Source organism: Anser anser, assembly GCF_964211835.1.
Source record: "Anser anser genome assembly, chromosome: 2".
NCBI classification, from domain to species: domain Eukaryota; kingdom Metazoa; phylum Chordata; class Aves; order Anseriformes; family Anatidae; genus Anser; species Anser anser.
The window spans coordinates 74,488,780-74,503,269 of NC_139721.1; the positions used below are offsets into that span (position 1 = coordinate 74,488,780).

General features: G+C 39.6%; 1 protein-coding gene across 4 annotated transcripts in view; it reads left to right on the top strand.

The window, feature by feature from the left end:
- TENT4A (terminal nucleotidyltransferase 4A) overlaps positions 1 to 14,490 on the top strand; it is a 61,443-nt gene that overhangs the window by 20,012 nt on the left and 26,941 nt on the right. For all 4 annotated transcript variants that reach the window (XM_083822793.1, XM_083822795.1, XM_083822792.1 and 1 more), the window contains exons 6-8: positions 797 to 925; positions 1,986 to 2,199; positions 8,487 to 8,613. In XM_083822793.1, coding sequence (XP_083678919.1) covers positions 797 to 925; positions 1,986 to 2,199; positions 8,487 to 8,613 — 470 coding nt within the window. The remainder of the gene's footprint in view (positions 1 to 796; positions 926 to 1,985; positions 2,200 to 8,486; positions 8,614 to 14,490) is intronic.

A 14,490-nucleotide genomic window follows, 5' to 3' on the forward strand; every position in this document is an offset into this window, starting at 1 on the left:
ACAATGAATGTTATACTACTTACCAAGGATACGCTAGATGCTTAGCTAACCTTTTTTGGTATGGCTTAAGACTTTTGAAAACTTACTGTTGAAGACTATTTTCATTAATACTAATTAAACATGAATGTCTTAATTTATTTTCTGCTGGTATCTGTTCAGTGTTGCCTTACTTGGTAGAAAGATATTAAGATTTTTTTTAAAAGCTTGAGCTTTGTGAACTAGAAACTGTAAACACTGAAGCTGAATGTGGTTACATAGTTTTCTAACAGTTGAGTGGTAGGTGTTTTGTTCATAAACCTGTATATTGAAAGGTTTTGTGCAATTGTATTTAGATCTGGAGATAGGTACTAAACTGTTTCTAGAGCAAGGTTGTCCAAGTTTTACTTACCTTGAATTTTAATAGTGCTTGCTTGTGAATGCTGCCTTGTTAAGCAATGTCTAAAAACAATTCTGCGCCTAAGTACTTAAACCTAAGTTTACTTTTATGCTCTGCAGTAAAAGCACTGTTTAGATGAAAAGCACTGACTGAATGACACTTGCATTCAATGAAGATATAAAAGTCTTCATGTTGGGGAGGAGATGAGGGAATTAAATTTGTATAGGCTACTCGATCAAGTATGAGTTTCTCTATTTGTCTCAGTTTCTAGAATAAAAAATTGCATGTTTTGTTTCTTCTTTAGGAAACATAGCATGCTTCTGAACAACATTTTTGTATTAGATTAATCTTATGTTGAGATTTAGTATTTTGGTTTGGAATTTTGACGTTATCTTTGATAAGAATTATTTTGCTTTGCAGAAATACTCTTTGCTGCCTTATTTGATTTTAGTATTAAAACAGTTCCTACTTCAGAGGGACTTGAATGAAGTTTTTACTGGTGGAATTAGCTCTTACAGCCTAATTTTAATGGCAATTAGTTTCCTGCAGGTAAGTCTGTTTCTTATTTGCTTAAGTTCTTTAAAATATTTTTGTTCCTGTCACTAGGCCCTGTTATGGAAGATGCTGTTTCTTTACAATCCCATACCAATGCACAGCTTCATTTTGCTGTGATTCTAGGTGTTTGATCATTGGCAGCTCCTATAGACTACCTCTCAAACCTAAGATCTATTCACTGTGTGAACTGAGACAGGAGCAGGAGACTTGTCAACAGCATAGAGGTGGTGCATTGCTTTCTATAACAGGTCCTGTCATGAGGGTTACGGTGCTTTCCTATGTCTATTCCAGTTCTGACCCTGAATGATTTTACTGGTGCTAAATCTGGTAGGACACAGTTTGTCTGTTACTTCCTAGACTACTGGTACTGAGTGTGGATAGTAGCTGATTTCAGTGCTTGTTAAAATTAAGAAATTAAATGGTCATTTTCTAATTATGTTCATAGGTTAAGTTTTAAATGCTTAAAATGGGCAAGTATTTTAGGTAATTACTCACGAGATCATTAATGAGCTGTTACTACTTCCAATAAACTTTTGTCACAGTAAGCTTTGTGGGAGTATGAAGTAGAATGTTAATGTCTTAACACCTCTGATAATGGAAAAACCTGTGTATCACCGCTGCTAGTAATTAAATGAAATAAGACTATAGATTATATATAAATATATAACATGAAGAGATTGAGAAAAGAACTGCAGTTCAGTTGGGGTAGATAGTTCTTGTGCTTCTGAAAACATTAAGCCTGGTGGATTTTTCTTTAAAAAAAATATCAGCTATTACTAAGCCTTAATGTGGCATGTAGTGCTCTATTGCTTCTGGCTTAGAAACAAGAATTTACTAATCCATAAAAAGTTGGGAGGTAAGAAAGAATTTTTTGGCTCCTATATGCTGCTGAAGTGCTGCCCCCTTTTGGTTACATGAAAGTAGTGTAAGTACATGACTTAACTCAGATTTGGGTAAAGAGATTATACTCGGCTGTTTAAATGAGAGCTTGTTGTTGTACTGTTATGGTCAAACAAGCATTTATTTTTAATAATTAGCAACTGTTCTGTCACAGCTGCATCCAAGAATCGATGCCAGAAGAGCTGATGAAAACCTTGGAATGCTTCTGATAGAATTCTTTGAACTCTACGGAAGGAATTTTAACTACTTGAAAACTGGTATTAGAATAAAAAATGGAGGTGCCTATATTGCCAAAGAAGAAATCATGAAAGTCATGACTAATGGATACAGACCATCCATGCTATGTATTGAAGATCCTCTCCTGCCTGGTAAGACTGCACTTCTCGCTGTGTTCTGGAGCTCTGGCTCAACTCATACTCTCTAACTTATTTTAGAGTTCCTAAAGTCTGTTAAACGTGTTGAATCTGCATGGAGAAAAAACTTCCTGCAGGTGAGGTACAGCTGTGGAGGTGAGCCAAGGGATATGGAACTGAATTTTGTAAAGATCTTTAGCCTGAGTAAGCTGGATTGCACACAAACAGTGCAGATAAATAATGCATTGGAGATTCAGAAATGTGTTGAGCTTATAATAAGGTTCTCTAACAGTGCTGAGGGGTAGTGAAGGAGAGAGGTCCAGGAAATCCTGGAAGGGGGAGTTGTTGGAAGGGACAATTCTTCATTCTTTGTTATGAAAGAATGAGAAAGGAAGGTGTAGCTTTTCCTGCTGCAATCTGTGGTGCTATGCTACAGATGTATTGTACCACATGGAAATGAAATGCACTAGATGAAGTACCTACCCTGCAGGGCAGTACACTACAGACCGCATAGAAACACGGGCACATGGCCATAAATGTGTAGCAAGGGAATGGCTGGAATATTATGTTGGTGTGGAGAGTCTGGCTTGCATAACTGGCTTCTGCATTGCACAGGGACTTCCAGAGAACGTCACATTTGGTTGCATGTACATTTGAAAGTAATTTAAAATACTTTTTTCCCCGAAGTCTTGTTTTTGGTTCAGGAATGTTCAGAGTAATGAAGATTAATTTTGGTTAAGTTCCTGAAAATTGCCAGCTAGTAGTGCTCAGTTTGGATTCTATTGAGACTGTCCTAAGTGGCTGGAATTCTAGAACAGCTTTTTAATAAAATCAAGTTCTGGTTAATTTGGACTTCAGCTTTAATATTTTTGGAATGTAATTGGCACTCAAACTCCATACTGTCACATTTTGTGGGTAGACTGCTTATGTATAGCACTTCTAAAGCAAATACCATGGATCAGGAGCTGAAGTTTGGCTCCTTCCTAAATACTCGTGTACTGAATGTTCATGCTTCCCTAGAACAGGCTGTGTGCTAAGATACTCGTTTGTCTAGCTACATCTGATACGTATGTAGCTTTGAGTTTGTGTCCATCGTGACTCTTGCACTTGGCCAGGCATAAGTGTGATTTTTGGAGAACATCTATCATGTTGAGTTTTCATGCAATAGCTGTGCGCTTGCCTGAAAATCAGTTTTGATGGCAGCACGACTGTGTTTTTTTTAGAACCAAAAATCTTACCTGGACTTCCAGTTCTGTTCTGACTTTCCAGCTGAAGACTAAAGGAAGAGAACTGATTTGTAAGGAAGATCTATAGTTACATGCTCTTAAAGAGCTGGTAAGAACTAAGTTTTAAGTGAGATTCTGTAGGCTGAGATAATGTAGCTTTTCTAGGAGAAAGTGTTTTGGCAAGGCAAATCAAAGCGGACGACTTGAAATTAATGATTCCTTTGGGACACAGTAGTCAGATATTTTTTGGTAGCTACCATAGAGTTGCAGAACTTGCCTGATGGAACTAGGAGGAAAACTTTACAGAACGTGTAGGGTGGCACTTTGAATTGGATCTCTTGAATACAGCCCCCTTAGATCTAGGTGCAATTACATGTTCTTAGAGTGCCTCAAAGTACCTATTGAGTGTAAGATAATGTAGATAAGATCTAGATTTTAGTTTAGTCTTGCTACTGCTTGTTTCAGTACAAAATACTTTCCCAGTGGTTCAGGTCCTTGCCCAGTTGACAGGTCATCACCTCTGCTTGGTTAGTTTGTGCTCAGATCTGCTCAGTGTCTAGCTCTATGATGTTCACTGTTGGCACTGAAAAGGAGATGGGAACAAATATCTTGGGAAAGGGAGAACAGCTGTTCCTTGATCTAGGTTAACATAAGGTGCTGTAGAGTTTTCCCCAAAATCTGTTTATATACTTCATGCACTAGTTCTTAATCTTTTTGGGGGGGTCCTTTTGCAGCTTGATCATAGCTTTCTGTAAAGTTCTGGTTAAGCTTTGCAAGAAGACCTTGCAAGGTGACTTCTTAATCCAGAAGTCAGACACAAAAATACAGGGATGCAAAAAACCCTTTAAATTCCTTTAGATTATCCAAGCAGTTTAAAAGGCCATCTTATGGGTGTAGGCACAAGTTGTGCAGTAGGATGCTGAAAGGTAGTATAGCATTAGGGGGCAACAGGATTAAGTTCAGTGAGATTAATTCATTTAAGTCTGTGGAATAGTTTTTCCTGCTTAGGACATTCCGTTCTAGATCTGGAAGGAACAGACATCAGTTTTGGTTGTAGTGGGTTTAACTCAGATAAGATTCTCCTGGGTGCTACAGGGTTTCCTTTGAGAGCCTCAAGACTTCATTGGGCACTAGAGGGTTATAATTTCTTTGATTTGAGATCAAAGAAACACCAAGAAAGACATTGAGAGTCTATACTTGAAGTGGGAAGTCTGTGGAAACTTGGATTTGAGATGTCAGTATTATCAATCCTGTGATGCAATTTAGTGATAGTTTCTATCTGATCTTCTTAAATACCTTAAGGCTCTTCATCTTGAGTTACTAGTGTCCTAGGGCAGGGTAATGAAATGAAAATCTCTCCCTCTTCTCCAAGGAAATGAGTTTGTGTAAACATCTTTTAACTGCCACTGCTGCAGTTACTGGAAACAGTCATCCTTTGTGTAAGAAGTAAAAGCATCCTTTTAGGAGATGCCTGTGCATCAGAGGACTGATGCCTGTGCAATCATCCTTTTAGGAGATGCAGCCTGCAAAGTCAGGCACTCAGGAAGTCTGCTCATGGGAACATGTTGGAGCAGAGTAGTTGCTACCATCCTAGGAGAGGTTTGTATGTGTGGAATTGATCCACCCATATCCTGTCCTGGAATACAGGACTCTGGTTGTAGCTCAAATCTTTCATCTGTGGTTTTAAAACAATTTTCCAATTTATTCAGTAAGTTATTAGAGAAGCTTATTAGTTTCTTTTATCTGAGGGGAATGTCAAGGTTCTTCAGTCACATTTTTGATGCTCGTGACAGAAGTGATTTTGATCTTGGTTCAGAATGGCAGCAGCAAGCATAGCTGTCATAGTCCGACTATGAGCTTCATCTTTGCTGCTCTCTTCATGAGAAGGGTGGTGAATTTACCAGTGCCTAAGGTAAAGTTCTAAATGTTAATTTTTATATGGTTTTCTTGAAGGGACTGTTTACAGGACTAATTATGCTTCATGTTGCTTTCTTCTGCATTTTGGTAGGCCATAAATGCAGGAAGCTTTGAGATGGCAACAACTATTGGGATTCTTTTCTAGCCTTAGTGATTGCCCAAAGACATTCATCACAGCTTTTCAGTATCTGTTATTTGTCATTAGAACCTGTGAATATATATGTGTGTATAAAATGCATACATTTATAAAAAATACGCAAATACATTGAGGCTAGCAGCTGAAACAATCTCTTCATGAATGTTGCAAGAAGGTGTTTAGTAGGTAAGAGCTTAACACAAACAAATTTGCTTCAGTCCTAGCTCATGGTCTTACTTTTGACTTTCCAGGCTGTGTCCTTAAAACTGTTTCAGGTAATGGAAGGCTACTTGATAGTGTTTAATACTGATAGCTACTGATGGAAGTCTCAGACATGCTCCTTCAGAGATGAAGCTGTACTTCACACGAAAGAATAAGGATTGAGTTATATGTGGAATTATACACCATTGTTATCCACTGATGTTTGTATCAGAGTTGAAGGCTGGCTTTTTAAGAGTGAAAGCATTTGAGTATGTGCTTTAATTGTTCGGTCTAGATTGTGTTGAAAGGCTGCCTAGGTATGTAAAGGCGATGTGTTAGGCAGAACAATCTCACAGAAGAAAGCCTATTCCCTAAAGAATCCTTTTTTAAAATTTATTTTATTTTTTAGAATTCAGAACTGCTAAATGCGTGATCTTCTGGCTTCTCTAATATGTTGCTCTCTGGATTGAGTAGGGTCACCTTCTATGCAGGCTTGACTGGTACTGTTCATAGTAGCTTGCCTAGCTTTGGCTTCCATATCTGCTGTTCAGCTGCAGTGCAAGTCAGAAGACCTGCAGACTATAACTGAATAAAACTGCTTATTCAGACTTTTTAATGAACTAATTACAGGTGGAGAATGAGGCAATCCAAGAACCTGTGCATGCTTTGGCATGAGCTATCCTGCCTTTTCTCACATCTGCTTCAATCAAGACTCATACACAACTTGGTGGTTTAAACTAAACTGCCTGAGTTTGCTGTAAGTGGATGTGGAATGGTTTCTGATTTCTTTTGCTGGCAGAAGAGCAGAAGTGATAATTGTCAAAAGGAGTAACCAATAACAAGTAGCAGTAGTGTCTTCATTATAGTGTAGCTCCTTTAATGATGCACATTAAATGTAGTTGCCTTAGCACTATGTTAGACTACACTAATGCAATTTGACAGTATATTCTCAATTCCTGTTATGTAAACTTAGTGGTAGGTGCAATTGCGTGAGTTTAGCCATTTGTAAATATTGTTTCTATTTATTCCTTTTCAACTTAATTCTATTTTGTATGTACCTTTTGTGTGTTATTAAGTGGAAGGTGGTATTGTTGCAGGACAGTTCTTCCCCTGGAAAATTTGTGCTGAATTCATCTGTTTTTCTAGTGGAATTAACATGTTCATGTTTTGGTTTCTTGACCACTGAACTTCCCTTGTCTCTATTCAGCTGTCTTTGGACAAAGTCCTTTGGGAAAGTCTCCGACACCTACTTTGCAGTGAAACACTGAACTACAGTGTAGTTCTTCAGAGATCCGCTTTCCAAGGCCTACATTGGCTTCTGCTTCTACTTCAGGATAGAGTCCAGTTGTAAATATGCCATTTAAAGAGGCTTCTGTAATTCTGAGTCTAGCAGCTGTTGGATACTGTGACAGTACATTCAGAGTGAGATACTCAGTTACTTCATTAAACGTGAAGTCTTTTCTTGATCAACTTTTACTTAACAATATATGTTATTGAAGAAATCCTGACTTCCCAAAATGCTTTATACTCCACATCTATTTTCATTGATTACCCTTTCCTGTTTAAGTGGTGTCATTGTTGGAGAATCTTGAAGGGCTAATATGTGTTGTCAAGTAGTAAAGCCAAGGCTGCTTTTCACCCTGGGTGGCAGATGTTGGCATATTTATATATAATGGCTTGCTGGACAAAATATTTCAGTGAGTGAAGGGTTCCTCCAATGTCAAATTCAGTCTTATTGGATTCAGTCTCCAAAGGATAGACTCAATCCTTCACCTATCAATTTTAAAAGAGGATTTTTCATTATAACTTGTTTGTGGGCCCTGATTTGATTTGCAAGCTTAAAATAACTACTTTTAGCGGTTCATCCATTTCCAGTGTTCTCACAGCATTTCAAGTATCATTCTGAAGGAGGGAACCTTTTACTGTAAGCAGCTTTCTACCCACTCAAGATCTAATCTGTGTTTTGCACATGCAATTTGGAGGAAGTTGTTTTTAAGTGTTCCTTAAATTGAGTGGTGACAGTGAACCTTTGGTGTCTGGTGCCAAATATATCTTAAAAAAAAAAAAAAATCCCAAATGCTCTCTTCTTGGTACTGGCAAGATCATTCTAGGCATCAAACAGAAGACTGATGCCTGTGCAATGTCACTGATACAGCAGCTTTAGCATCTTCTTAACTTCTGCAGTTCTTCTCGAGTGGTGATGGAGGTTTGGAAGGAATTCTGCTATAAAAGTCACCCCTGTTTAAAGAGGGGCAGTCAAAAAGTACCAGTAACTTGATCAAAAACAATACTGTACAAAATTCTGGAAATCCTGGGTGATAAAGATTTTGAGAAACTAGTTTATCCTGTAGAGATAAGCAGTCTGTATTTTATTCAGCTGTAGCTTTGAAAAGGTTAAGTAGGGTTGGTATAAATATACCTGGCCATATGAAGATAAGGTAGTTGCACAAGTGGAATTCTAAGCTGAATTTGGTCTGCAAAAACTCTACTGGTAAGTGAGATGTGCTTTGACCTTGGTATGTTCCCTATTAGAGATCAGCTTAAAACTTTTTTTTATAGTTACCTTTTCTGTTTCTTTCATGCTCTGGTACATCAGTATTTTGCAAATGCTTATTGAATGCATGATGTTGAGCATCATTCCTAAGGCTAGTTTCCCTTATTGAGATTGGCACAACTTAGTTGTTCCTGATATGAACAGAGTGGGCTGACCAGTTTAAACAGAGTTAAGCTGTATTGTTAAGGCTTCTGATCTCTAAGTGTGAATAATTTTCTGGTTACTGATTTCAAAAAACGATGATCTGATCACTGTCACATTATTTCAGGAAACGACGTTGGCAGAAGCTCTTACGGTGCCATGCAAGTGAAACAAGTTTTTGATTATGCCTACATTGTTCTTAGCCATGCAGTATCACCACTTGCAAGATCATATCCAAATAGAGATTCTGAGAGGTAATTAGTTCACTTTTTGAATATTCTTTGTTTGTGTAATTATTTAGGAATTGTTTGGGTCTAATCAATAAAAGGTATATTGCTATTTAATATTTACCTGCAGCTGTATTGACATCTGCCCAGAAATTTAGGCTGGCCCAGTGATATGAGTGTAATACCTTCATGTGCATCCCTGAAATAAAGACAGCATGACAAAACAGGATGATTCCAGTGTGCGGATCTCCTAGTGTGGAAGGGACCCAGAGGATAAGCGGTCTTTCTACAAACATTCTGCTTAAAATATTTCAAAGGAAGGACTGCTGGTTTTAACATTCGGTATGATTTCTGTGTCTGTACTATGGTGGAAAAATGGGTGTGAACCAAGTTTTATATATTAAACTAGATGACAAGACTAGAAATTTACCTTGTTCTTTAATATGTGCTCCCATAAGCTGTTCTAAAAGGCTTGACATGTAGCTAAGCTGTTAGAGTCAATTCAGTTTGGCCATAACGTTAGAACTACCGTTAAAAGAATACTTCTAGATACGTCATTTTTAGCACAGTTCTTCATGTCTGTCTTAGAAACACTGTACAGCTTATTGTGTTGTCAATTCTCAAGCTCTCACCTTTGCTAACTTTTTTTTTTTGATGAAGGAGAGGGAGAAAGAAAACAAATACAATGTGTTTGACGTGCCTTTTCATTCATGTATCTATTCTAGCATGTGTTATGTAATTTTAACCTTCAGTATAAATTGGGGCTAGATCAGAGGACGTACCTTCCCTGGGACTTCCCTAGAATCACAATAGCATTCTGAGCTCCCTAGCTAATTTCAGGAGGGAATGGCTGCAGAAAGTCACGTTAACCATCTAGGTATAATTCCAGACTTTATTCAAGTTGCTAATTTTCAATATTATTGCAAGTGGTAGGTGAAATAGTTCTCCTATAGTAAGCTTCTTACTTGTGGTAAAAAGACTATATATAGTAAATTTACCATACAGTAGGGATTTAATACTGACAGGTTTTAATATTGCTTGTGCGTCCCTGGGTTTTCTGTGGTACTAAATTCTCAACGACTGAGGCCATACACATTCCTGTGATGGGGATATGTAGGAAGAGTGGTAAGAGTTACACATTCTCGTTTGAGGCTGCTGTCTTAAGTTGAAGGTGCATCTATTGAATATGTACTGTCTGACATTTCTTGTTGCTGAAGGAAACTTTATTGTTATGTAAGTATAAGTAGAACAACCTAGGGATACCTGAAGTTTTGCTTGTCTTGGGCCCTGGTCTTCATTAACTTCTCTATGGTTCTCCAAAGGATGTGGTCGTTCTCTTATGCGGTGCCTGAATTTATATTAGATATCAAAAAGTATGTAAGTGCATTTAATACAAGTCTCAGATGTCATCAACATGTATACTTATTGTATTTAGAAAAATGTTTGAATTCTGTCACAGCTTCAGACTTGAGAAGTCCCAGCAGCTGTGTTTCAGCAGGTGCTGTACATCTGACCTGTTTTTCTGCTAGTTTGGGCTGTCTGTGCTAGTGATACCTGTCTCAGAGCTTGTCACACCTGTTACTTGCCATTTTATCAGAAGGAATGGTGTCATAAGAGGAGCAGCTCTCAATGAAGTCCTGGTTTCAAGTAGTTTCCTCAGCACCAGGACCTGTAGGTGGATGATGTGCTGTTTGGTACCAAGCTTGTTGCAGAAACTCAACAGCACTCCCTGTTCAGTTTCAATTTTTAGTTAAACTGAATGTGTCTGGGCAATCCAGGTGCTTTTCAGATCCTTCTTCTACCTGTTAGGCAGAGTTGTCCAGGCTTGGTATAAAGACTTTTTCCAGTGGTCTGACCTAAAGCCCTAGCCCTGCAGGAGCCCTTTGCTATGATCCATTTTCTTCTTTTTCTAGGCTTGTTAGTGGCAGGTTAAACTGTAAGGAGGGGAATTTATTTAAGAGCCGTGATAGCTATGTGACATTTTACTAAAAGAATCAATAAATACTAAATGAACACTTGAAAGGGTAGGAACTTGCAAGATACTAAATGCACAGGCTGACTTGTTCAGTGCTGTCATAATTGGGGCTATCTTTCCCTTAGTCATGAAGAACTGTTCTTGGGCTGCCTGGTGGGTTTCAATTCATATCAACTCTTTCCAGGGAAAACTTCTATGTACATCTTGTGTATGCAGTCCTGTCTTGTAGATGACCATCTCAGTAGCTTTCAAATGTTTCATAGTGATCATTACTGCCCTTTTTCAGGGTCAGTCCAACTCAAAGGAGCACAAGCCTAAGGTAATTTAAGGCTTTCTAGTCAACTGCTGCTTCTATTATTCCCTATTTCAAAAAAAAAAAAAGTCAGACTTTGTATCCTTCAGCATAGGTCTTATTCTTGTCTGTTCTGTACTAACATAACCCTCAGAACACTATGGGCAAATTCAAATTACTCTCTCCAGTGTCCTGCTCATGCTTCCAAATACAACATTTGAAGTGTCCGGGGAGATAAAAGCTATAATTTGTCTGACCTTCTCATTGCGTTTTGGCTCTACACTGAATGGAAACTAATCAGTTGAGTCCTGAAGGTAGTGGTTCAAAGCCCTAGGAATTACCTTAACTCTTTTTTGTCCCTAGTCATCCTCACACATTATTTTTCTAGAATGCCTCAAGGAGAGGTTCAGAAGATTTTTAGACAGAAGATTTCTAGACCAAGCTGATTCCTATCATCTTGGAAGGAGAGGTTTTCCTAGTAGGAAATAGGCTATACAAGGTATAACGTATCTATATATGGACTATATCCTGTTATGAACTCAATTTCTTCCTTCTCAATCTACATATTCCTGACTTTTGCCTTGGATCAGATCCAGTGATCCTGCAGTCAGAAGGTAAGTCAGATGAACTCTGGTCTGAATGAAAACAAATACATCAGCACTTCTATCATCTCAAGAAGCTGATCCAGTTTGCATTGTGGCTACTCGATGGGCAGATCAGAAGCAAGAGAAGCAGAAGGAATTTCTTTGGGATAAGATGGAAGAGAGTGATATTCTGTTTGATAGCCATAAATTATGCTGGAAATAAATATCTGGATGTGACATGAATTCATCCTTGTGGTAATAACATGTCTGTAGATCAGATATTGGATTACATACTAGCTTGTCATGTGGTTGAGGTATAAATGTGTGCTCAGGCTGCATCTCTAAACAGCAGCATAGCCATATCCCTCCGTATTTGGGAGCAGATGTCACATGAAATGAGGAATCACTGAATGGTTCGGGTTGGAAGGGGCCTTAAAGAACACCCAGTTCCAACCCTCTGTCATGAGCAGGGACACCTCCCACCAGACCAGGTTGCTCAAAACCCCATCTAGCCTGGCCTCGAACACCTCCAGGGATGGGGCATCCACAGCTTCTCTGGGCAACCTGTGCCAGTGCCTCACCACCCTCATGGGGAAAAAATTTCTTCCTAATATCTAGTTTAAACCTAATATCTAATTTAAATCTACCGTTTTCTAGTTGAAAACCAATATTCTTTGTCCTATCACTTTGGTGCCTGACAAGAGTCCTTCCCCAGTTTTCTTGTAGGCCCCTTTAGGTACTGGCAGGCTGCTGTAAGTTCTCCCCAGAGACTTCTCTTCTCCAGGCCAAACGACCCCAACTCCCTCAGCCTGTCTTTCATAGGAGGGGTGCTCCATCCCTCTGATCATCCTCGTGGCCCTGCTTTTAACTTCTTCTGGTAGGTCCATGTCCTTCTTGTGCTGGGAGCCATGGATCTGAATGCAATACTCAAAGTTGAGTTTCATGAGAGCACAGCAAAATCACTTCCTTCAGCTTGCTGGCCATGTTTCTTTTGATGCAGCCCAGGATGCAATTGGCTTTCTGGGCTATAGAAGCCGCATTACTAGCTCTTGTTGAGCTTCTTGTCAACCAGTACCCCCAGGTCCTTCTCCTCAGGGCTGCTCTCAATCCATTCTCTGTTCATCCTTCATTCTTGCTTGGGGTTGACCTGGCTTAGGAACAGAACCTTGTACTTGACCTTGTTGAACCTTGTGAGGCTTGTGCAGGTCCACCTCAAACTTGTCAAGGTCCCTCTGGATGGCATTCCTTCCCTCCAGCGTGTCAACCACACCACACAACTTAGTGTCACTGTGTCACCGTCAAACGTGATGAGAATCCCACTGTTTGTGTTGCTAGATGTTAAACAGTGCTGGTCTCAGTACTGACCCGTGGGGAACACCACGCATTACTGATCTCTACCTGGACATTGAGCTGTTGACTGTGAGTGTGACCATCCAGCCAGTTCCTTGCCCACTGAGTGATCCATCCACCAAACCCATGTCTCTTCAATTTAGAGACGAAGATACCATGCAGGACAGTGTCAAATGCAAGTCCAGGTAGATGATGTCAGTTGCTCTTCCCCTATCCACCGATGCTGTAACCCCATCGTAGAAGTCCACCAAATTTGACAGGCATGATCTGCCCTTAGAGAAGCTGTGTTGGCTGTCACCAATCACCTCCTTATTTTCTGTGCGCCTTAGCATGGTTTCCAGGAGGATCTGCTACACGATCTTGCTGGGCACAGATGTGAGACTGACTGGTCTGTATTTCCCAGGGTCTTCCTTGTTTCCTTTTTTAAAAAATGAGGGCTGTGTATTCCCTTTTCAAGTCGGTGGGAACTTCACCAGACTGCCACAACTTTTCAGCTGTGATGGATAGTGGCTTAGCAACTTCATCTGCCAGTTCCCTCTGGACCTATGGATGTATCTCATGAGGTCCCGTGGATCTGTGCACCTTTAGGTTCCTTAGATTGTTTTAAACCTGATCTCTTCCCACACGGGGTAGTCCTTCATTCTCCCAGTCCCTAACTGTCTTCTGGGGACTGGGTTATGTGGCTAGAGCTTTTGCTGGTGAAGACTGAGGCAAAGAAGTCAATGAGTACCTCAGCCTTCTACATATCCCAGGTAATGAGGTCTCCTCTTTCCTTCTGGAGAGGGCTCACAATTTCCCTTGTCTTTCTTGTGTCACTGATGTACCTATAGAAGACTTTATCGTTGGCCCTTGATGTCCCTGGCCAAATTTAATTTTAATAGGGCTTTAATTCTAATAGAACTTTGAATGGAAGTCAGATTCTGCTGTGATGTGTCCTTTCAGTATAATAACTAAGACTTTTGAAACCTTTCTTCAGTTCCTAGGATTCTAGATTTCTAACCAGTTCTTCCTTACTGGAGCCTTATGAGTGGTGGATGAGGGAAAGGGACTATTATGCCAGCGGGCCAGAGTTGCAGGAAGCCTTGGCAAGGTTTTGCTGCTCTGTGTCTGGAACTGTCATTTGTAGGTGACAATCTTAACAACAGTCTTGTGCCATGAGTAAAGTGTTTTTTCCACCTCTGTGCTTGAAAGCTGTTTGGTCTGTTCTTAGTCCACTAACTGCTGGCAGGCCTGTGTGTTAGGTTTGCTCCTGGTTGGCCAAGATAGCTCCCAGTACTGTCAAAGGGAATGTTAAGTGTATCTACTAGATCTGCTGATAGAGTTCTATCTGAACATTTTCTGTCTGAAAAAGTTCTTCTTCTGCTTCATATCGTGAATGCTGGGTGGTGGCCATCACTAGAACGCATGCTGTCTCCTGAGGTATCAGCAATATCAGCTTTTCCTACGCAGAGTATTTGTCTGGCTAAATGTTTTAGACTTTTGTTATCCTTGTGCTCAAGCAGATCTTTCTCAGATGCTTATTAGTCTGCTTTAGATTTTTATTCTTCCAGTATCAGGGAGATATTTCATAAATTAAGGCCTACCAAACAGTTATCTTGACTGTTCTTTCACAGACAATGTGTTTTTTTTCCTGCTGTGGCACTTTTTCATGTAGAGCTTTGCTGGAGCATTAGATACTGGATCTCATTGAAACTTGCATCAGC